The following is a 9091-nucleotide window of genomic DNA, read 5'->3' as shown; positions in this document are numbered from 1 at the left end:
TACCTACGGTCTCAACCAAATAAGAAAAATGCAAATTATAAAGAGGGGATCGAAGACCTCTCGTCAGATCAAGTTTTGATATCATATTGAATTACCGATTTTTCTAAAAATCTAATCATGTAGAATTTGAGTTCAGTATGTATATCATGTTCCTTAATAAGTTTGTGATTTCAATAATAATATAAATTAACTCTTATAATATAATAATTATCGTATATATATTGTTAGAAAATGAAAACCTAACATGATTTTCAGTCAATTATTCAATTTTAAGAGTTTTAGGTTATGCTTGATTCCTGGAAAATACTAAGGAAAGAAAAAAAAATGTAAAGGAAAATGATTTTTTTCATGTTTTGTTGTTATATGAAAAATATCAAAGAATATCAAATATAATTAAAACTAATTAAAAGCTTATGTATTTTTAAATTATTTAATCTTTATATTAATGAGTTAAAATAAATAAAATGAGTTTGAAGTAACAAAAAAAATAATTTATCAACTTTTAATCTATTTTTTTATTTTTCTTCACTTTTTTTTTCTTTCTATTTTTCCTTTATATTTTCTTTCATTTGCATTTTCCTTCAAATTTTCTGGAAACCAAACATAGCCTTAGGCTATGTTTGGTTCCAGGAAAATTTGAGGGAAAATGCGAGGGAAAGAAAATACAAAGGAAAAGTAGAAGAAAAGAAAAAGTGAAGGAAAATAAAAAAATAGATTAAAAGTTGATAAATTATTTTTTTTGTTACTTCAAACTCATTTTATTTATTTTAACTCATTAATATAAAGATTAAATAATTTAAAAATACATAAGTTTTTAATTAGTTTTAATTATATTTGATTTTCTTTAATATTTTTCATAGGACAACCAAACATAAGAAAATCATTTTCTTTAACATTTTTTTTCTTTCCTTTGTACTTTCCGGGAACCAAACATAGCCTTAGTGAATTCTTTTTCCAACAAGAAAAAAAATGAAACAAACCCACTAAGGAGAACTTAATATAATATATATTATTTCCTTGAAAAAGAAGTTGTGAGAAGTATAAGGAAGATATTGACAGCAAATTTTTGGTAGTTGACCAACCATGTGATTGGTGGTATTTTAAAAAAAAACAATATTAATTAGTAGAACCCATGTAGAAATTAATAGGAGCATGAACCATTCAAAGATCATAAATGAAATCAAAATAACAATATTCTCCTTACAAAATTGAGCAGGTAAGCCATTTCATCAAGAGCCAAAGCCAAAACCAAACCCACAACCCTAAAGTCAGAGAGAGTTTTCAAATGTATTAGGTAGACAAAGAAGAAATACCACCAAATCATTATCATATGTAGCATTTAATTAACACACAAGTTAGTAGTATCAAACAAATGTTGCTGCTGGAGACATGACTTTGCCCTATGCTTTTAACTTAAATATTCTGTTTACTTTCCTATATTCTTCTGTACTTCTCTATATAACATGCCATGAGGCCCTTTGCCACCTTGTGCTTAGCTCATTCCTCTCTCCATAGAAAGATTCATCCCTAGCTAGCTAGGCATATGGCCATGGTTGCAGCTCTTCTTCTTCTCCTTCTTGCTGCTCCGGTGATCTACGCGGAGAACCACACCGTTGGTGGCAGCTCCGGTTGGGACACTGGGGTTGATTACTCCACTTGGGCCTCTGGAGAAACGTTCACCGTCGGCGATTATCTTGGTAGGTTGGTTCATGTATCATGCATAACTTATTATTAGTACTGATTTTTCAATGGTATTATAATTCAATTTTTTTCTTTTTTTTATATGATTTCTTAAAATATTTACAGTATATATATAAACTCTCAATTTTACTATCTAAGAATATGTTTGATTCAGAAAGTATAGGGAAAAAAAATACTAAAAATTTGATTTTATAATAAAAAAAAATATAAAGGAAAATCAAATATTATTAAAATTAATTAAAATTTTTACATTTTAAATTTATTTATTTTTTAGGTTAAAAATAAATAAAACGGGATAATATATAAAAATAATTTATCGCTTTTTTTTTCATTCCTTTGTATTTTTTCTTAAATTTTGTAGAAATCTCGAATTTGCCGAGTATTTTTAGCTTAAATTTCCCATGGACTAACAAAATTCTAATCTTCAAATCCAGTTTTCACTTATGGTTCCACACACTCAGTCGATGAGGTAAGTAAAAGCAGCTATGATAGCTGTGCGACCAGCAACCCCACCAAGAGCTATACCGGCGGGAGTAACACCATCGCCCTAACCACCGCCGGTTCACTGTACTTCCTGTGCCCTACAACCGGTCACTGCAGTCAAGGGATGAAGCTGGCCATCACCGTCGAGGCCAACAGCAGCAGCACCCCTCCGGCCACATCATCTCCGCCGTCTAACTCAAGTTCTCCAAGCCCTTCGCCGTCTCCGACCACTTCGCCGTCATCACCATCACCTAGTGGGGCGACCAGTAAATTTTGTAGCATGAGCCATTTGATGGTCGGACTTGTGCTTGGTTTTGGAATGATGTTTGCATTGGTGGTTTAGGGAAGAGGCAGTGCTGTTGTTATTATTGGGATGATTGTGTGATTTTTACAATTATTGCATGAATTATTAATAGAGCTTTGTGTAAGGTTTATGATTTATTGAATAATTGGTGGACATAAAATATTTGAGTCAATTCTACTTGATGATGGATGGAACATGGCCATGAGTGGCTTCCATGATAGAAATTTATCATTTCCTATACTTGAAAATATGAATATATACATGTTGTTCATTTTATGAAGCATTTTAAAAATTGAATTTCTTATTTTTAAATATTAAGCTTTTTTAAAATATAGAGAATAAGAACGAAAATTTTGAACCTGTCTCACAATGATTTTTTTAGAACAATTTTTTATTTTGTAGAACAAAAAAAATAAGAAAACACTTTTGGAACCATAAATTATTTTCTGTTTTCTATTTTTTAAAACATAAAATAGGGTGTTTTTTTAGAATATTTTTTAGTTATTTTCTTATGACTATTTTAAAAAACAAGAATACAAATACGCATAATAATTAAAAATAAAACACTTAAATAAAAGAATTATTTTTAAAATATATTTAAAAATATTTAAAATAGGTTAAAAATATTTCAAGTTCTTAAATAAAAATTCTTTCTATAAAACATTATAAAACAATTTTTAAAAATTATTTTCAAAAACTATTTTTCAAAATCAAACAGGACCTTTATTTTTTCATTTGTTACTATGTTTGGATTATTTGTTTAAAATAGAAATAGAAGTAAAAAATAAAATAAAAATCATGGGGTCTTCATTTGTATACATTTTTTTTAAATGAATTTTTTTATATAAAAGTAAAATATTTTGTATGAAAACATAGATTTATTTTATGTCTTTAAAAATCATTTAATTTTTTTTTTTTAAATATGAGGTATTACCCTAAATTTTTAAACAGTTTTTCAAATCATTACTTTTTAAAATTTCATATAAAAATTACAATTTTGAATACAATAAAAAAAATAGTAACATTTATATGATTTTAAAAATTGTTTAAAATTTTTGAAATACTACCTCAAAAAATTTTTAGGATGATTGTTGAGGACACAATGTAAATTTATATTTTAAATTTTTTATTTTAAAAATAAAAAGTAGAAAACAATTATTGTCATATATTTAAAGAGTGTTTGTTTTTAGTTTTTTATTAAATGTAATTTACTTTTAGATTTTAAGTTGTTTATTTTTTTTACTTTTTTATGACTTATTATAAAGTTATTAATTGATATTGTTTTATGATTTATTGAATAATTGGTGGACAAAAAATATTTGAGTCAATTCTACTCGATGATGGATGGAACATGGCCATGAGTGGCTTCCATGATAGAAATTAATAATTTCCTATACTTAAAAATATAAATATATACATGTTGTTCATTTCTGAGAGTATTTTTAAATTATTTTTTAATGGTTATTTTAAAAAATAATTATACAAATGTGTAAAATAATTAAAAATAAAACACTTAGATAATAGAATTATTTTTAAAACACATTTAAAAATAATAAAAATAGGTTAAAAATGTGTCAAGTTCTTAAATAGAATTTCTTTATATAAAATATTAGAAAACAACTTTTAAAAATTGTTTTTCAAAATTGTTTTCAAGACCTTTATTTTTATTTTTTTTTCATTTGTTACTATGCTCGGATTATTTGTTTAAAAAATAAAATAAAAATCATGGGGTCTTCATTTGTATACATTTTTTTAAATGAATTTTTTTTTTATATATAAAAGTAAAATATTTTGTATAAAAATATAGATTTATTTTATGTCTTTAAAAATCATTTAAATTTTTTTTTTTAAATATGAGGTATTACCCTAAATTTTTAAACAGTTTTTCAAATCATTACTTTTTTAATACAAGCCAATAAGAATTCTTATATTTCATGTAGAAATTACAATTTTGAATACAATAAAAAAAAAATAGTAACATTATATGATTTTAAAAATTGTTTAAAATTTTTGAAATACTACCTCAAATTTTAAAATTTTTAGGATGATTGTTGAGGACACAATATAAATTTACATTTTAAATTTTTTATTTTAAAAATAAAGAGTAGAAAACAATTATTGTCATATATTTAGAGAGTGTTTGTTTTTAGTTTTTTGTTAAATGTAATTTACATTTAGATTTCAAGTTGTTTATTTTTTTTACTTTTTTTATGATTTATTATAAAGTTTTGGTTGAATATACATAAAAAAATCAAAATATTTAATTTTTTAAAAAATAAAAAAAATAACATTTTGATTTTTTTTTTACTTTTTAATGCTTAATAAAAATAAAATATTACAAAAATAAACCATATAATACTTAATACTATTAAAAACTATTTAATTTTAAGTTTTATTTAAAATTGAGTAAAAAAAACAAACACGAAACTTACTTCTTGTTCTATTCCTATTGTAATTATTCTACCAAATACATTATGTATTTAATTGTTGTCACCTTATCATTGACTATTTTTTTTAATATTTAATATGGGGCAAACCCACTGACATCTTTGCATGTAAGTCTCTCGTGTGAGTAGGCAACCTGACTAGTGACCATTTCTTTTAATATAATATGCAATTATCTCATTTTATATAACAAGATCTTCATAAATGATTAAAATAAGTTATTAATTGATATTGGTAGCCAGAATGATAATATTTTTTAATTTAAAAATGAGGGGAAAAAAAGAAAGTAATATTATTATGAATGGTAGACCATCTTTAAAAACATGAAATATCATTTTTATTTTTATTTTAAAAAAGAAAATATTTTTTTTATAGTTGTGAATGTTTGAAAAATAAAGGTTTTATTTGAGAAGCGTTTTCAAAAATAATTTTTGAAAACTGTTTTTTAATATTTTGTAAAACAAAAATATGTTTAAGAACTTGAAATATTTTTAAAAATTGTTTTCTATAAATAATTTTTATTTGTAGTACTTCATTTTCAATCATTCTTCATATTTGTAAAATTATCTTTTAAAATAACCCTCATAAAAATAATTGAGACGACTAAAATATAGTATTAAAAAAACACCATATTTGATGTTTTTAAGAATAGAAAATTGTTTTTTGGTTGTCAAATATGTTTTTTATTTTTTTATTTTAAAAAAAAAAAAAGACAAGATACTAGTTTTGAAAACTATTTCCTTACATGGCCAAATATTTTTTTCATTCTAAAAATAAGATTAATCCACCAAGAACAAACAAGACCTCATCAAATTTATTTTCTTTTTGATATTGTTCAAAAACTATAAAAAAAAAAAAAATTTAAATTGTAGTCTAATCTCTCACTTGCTAACAAGGCTAAGTATCAATGCCATGTGGGATCAAATAAATATGGAAAATCTTATTCCAAGTAAAGTTTTTGCTCTAACCTCTAAGACATATATATAAATATCTTATGCCCATTGCTAGACAAGCAAAGTATTTGTTCTAATTGAAAATGAGTAATATCTACTCAAAATTAATATGTGTAATATATGCTCTAGTAGGCATGCTTAGTATTATCTACATATTCTAAATCATTATGCATATTATCTATGGAGTATGAAAAATTTGTGCACCATTAGTATGGAACATGTGTTCAACTAACAAAAATTATTTCATGATACTATATTAATTATACACCTAGGTATTATTAAGAAAAGTATTATTTGAGTGGATGATCATGATTGGATGAAAGGAAAATTTTGAATTTAATATAGTTTGATCACTTTTCTTCACATCTAATCAATAGTTGTGGCTCTTGATTGATCTTAGACAAATTTGAACAAGAATCGCCAAAAGGAATGATTAAAATAAGGATTATTTTGGTCAACAAAATGCCCTATTTGATGAGCTCAAGCCTAATCCAATTGGGATTGCTCCATTGATGCTTAAGAGCCCTAAGTCAAGACTCTTTTTGCTATTTTCACACTATAAAGAAAAAACAAAAAATAAAAAAAGAAAGTCATTTGTTGATAGTAGACGAGGGAGGTATAACCTGAATGAGTTTAATCCAACCTAACCTAAACCTAACTTGATTTTGGGTTGATAAATAAATAAATTCGTTTAGACTTGGGTTGAGATGAAAGGAAACTTAAATTGAATACTTAATAATAATATTTTTATGAATTTATAATTTATATTATTTTACATAACAATATTTATTTTTTAGAAAAAATAAATAGTTTGTTGGGAAGATGTCTCAAATTCTTATTTAGAGTATACTTCTTTTTGTAAAAGGAGTATTGCATAGAATACTTCTAACTTTATACGTGATTGTAATTAGATTCCTTATAAAATAATGAAATCTAGTGAGAATATCTCTATAAATATTCTAAGTCATGAGGAGAAAGCTAGAGACACCCCGTGGAGGAAGAGGGTTAATTACAATGTCGATGTGAAGAAGGAGACACCTAATGGAGCAAAACCTTGGTTGAAGATGTCATAGAGAGCCTTGAGTAAAGATGCCTAAAAAAACCTTGGTTGAAGATGCCCTATAGAATCTTATTTGAATATTTCAAGAAAAGCAAAGAGATTAAAGCATAGAAGAAGATTACAAAAAGGATATTTAGTCGAAAGGTAGATTTTTTTTAAAAGTGAAAACATTTAAAAGAGTGGAATTTTTTTTTTCTAACCATTTTTTTAATCTTTGTTTGGTTTTTTTTTTTTTTTTTTTGTGTGAGACATGTTGTAATGATTAATATCATCCAATATAACTAAACTAAACTTATTGATAATAAGTTCGTTTTAGTTTATATTCATCAATATCAACATGTTACTTTTAGCTGAATAGAAAAAGTTAAATATTTTTGCCTTTTTCATTAAGCTAAAAAACAAATACGGCCTTATAATCCAAGTAGATATGTAGAGGAAGGGATGAGGTGGATATATGTATTAAGGAAATTTTAATTACAATTAATTAAACCATGGGTAAGACTTTAGACATATTACACAATTAAGAAGGTAATGGTGTAATATCAAAAAAATTACAAATATATTCTTTTAATTACCATTAAAAGTAGGGAAATTATAAATACATCCACCAAATTTCTCTTTGCATTCACCTTTTTGATTAAAATTTTTAAGACCAAAATGTTCCTTGTTGAAATCCCTAAAATGCCTTTCAATACAAAAATGCATCTCTTCCTTGTTTTTATCCCTTCTAGCATTTTCATAACCTTGATAAAATTTAGGAAGAAAGTTGTGTTTTTTCACAAATGAATAAACAAATAATCATATCAAATACGGTTATAAGTGCAAGAGTGCGATTTTTTTATACATTTATTTGTGTAATTCTTATTGCATTTTTTGGGTTAGAAGAAAAAGGTCTCATGATTCTTATTGAAGTTCTGGATTTGAACATTTTCTAGTTATTTGACCTTATACCATCGGACACTCTTAAGGGTGTCCAATCCTACACTTCCAAACACTTTTTTGAGTGTCGGCTTTATACCTTTGGACATCTCAACTATGTCCACCCTTCTAGGATTGAACTGATTTGAGATGTCCCACTTTAAGGACCGAATATCATGGGTTCCAATTTTTTTCCTCCACTTATATTACAAATTTTCACAATTTCTCATTTTTAGATCACATCCATTCTTCTTAATTTAGTTTTTAACTATTTTTACAACAAATTGAGGTAATTTACCTTTATAGAAAAACTAAGAATGTAAATGGAAAAGAACATTTATCTAAATGATAAAAAGGTTGGATCTAGGATTAATACCATGAATGCAAATCAAACATCTCTCGTCAACTTGCGAAAAAGAAAAAAATTACTCTTTCTAATTTTTTTTAAAGAAGAGTTTGTTGTGTACAAATTGTTTCCTAGTTTATATTGTATTCCCTTTTTATTTTCCATTGCCATAAAAAAATGTTTTTTAAATTGTGTTAGAGAAAAATATTAAGTATTCATTGTTCTTCTAGATATACATTTTATTTTTCTATTTTTAAAATTAAAAAATAATAGTAACTTTTATATAGAACATAACAGCATAGACTTAAATTGAAAAAAATAATGATTTTAAAAAATTGAGTTTGTTTGGTACTGTAGGGACCCCTCCCCCTGATGACACGTGGCACACATTTCTATTTGGATTAGCTCCATCCGGATTTCCCCCAAGGAGACACGTGGCGCGCTTCCCCTTATCCGGACTTCCTCAGGGAGAAGCACACGACACTCGCAAACATCACATCCGGATGACCGACATATCCTATCCGGATATGTTTGTCCGGATCGTTGACTAAAGTAAGCAAGTCTTACTACGTCATTCTGACAGCCTGCCACGGCCTACGTTCCGCCACCTGCAGAGTGAAAGGACAGGAATGATGACAAGTCACTTCCTACGATTTCTGATCTCTATCAGCCGCTGGTAATGATGGTCCTGTCACCACCTAGAGGCATCATGACAAACCAAAATATCTCCCTATCATTAAAGAGGGAGACAGAGCTTCTGATACTAGATATATGGACCTTCACACAAAGAGGAAGGTAAGTTTTGCTATACCTAGTAAAAGGCCAACTGATTTATCTCTCTAACCATGGCTGACAAAACCATCGGAGGGTGTGTCTGGACA

The 9091-nt window shown here is 26.3% G+C and overlaps 1 protein-coding gene across 1 annotated transcript; it reads left to right on the top strand.

The window, feature by feature from the left end:
- Nucleotides 1-1396: 1396 nt before the first annotated feature.
- LOC100265072 (uclacyanin-3) lies at nt 1397-2660 on the top strand. The gene is made up of 2 exons (XM_002272227.5): nt 1397-1697; nt 2136-2660. Exons 1-2 carry the CDS (start codon nt 1544-1546, stop codon nt 2525-2527), a joined length of 546 nt encoding a protein of 181 aa, XP_002272263.1. The 5' UTR covers nt 1397-1543; the 3' UTR covers nt 2528-2660.
- Nucleotides 2661-9091: the final 6431 nt, after the last annotated feature.

This window comes from Vitis vinifera, chromosome 15 (genome assembly GCF_030704535.1).
Source record: "Vitis vinifera cultivar Pinot Noir 40024 chromosome 15, ASM3070453v1".
Lineage (NCBI taxonomy): Eukaryota > Viridiplantae > Streptophyta > Magnoliopsida > Vitales > Vitaceae > Vitis > Vitis vinifera.
The sequence above is the reverse complement of the archived record's forward strand: the minus strand, read 5'-3'. Positions and strand labels throughout refer to the sequence as shown.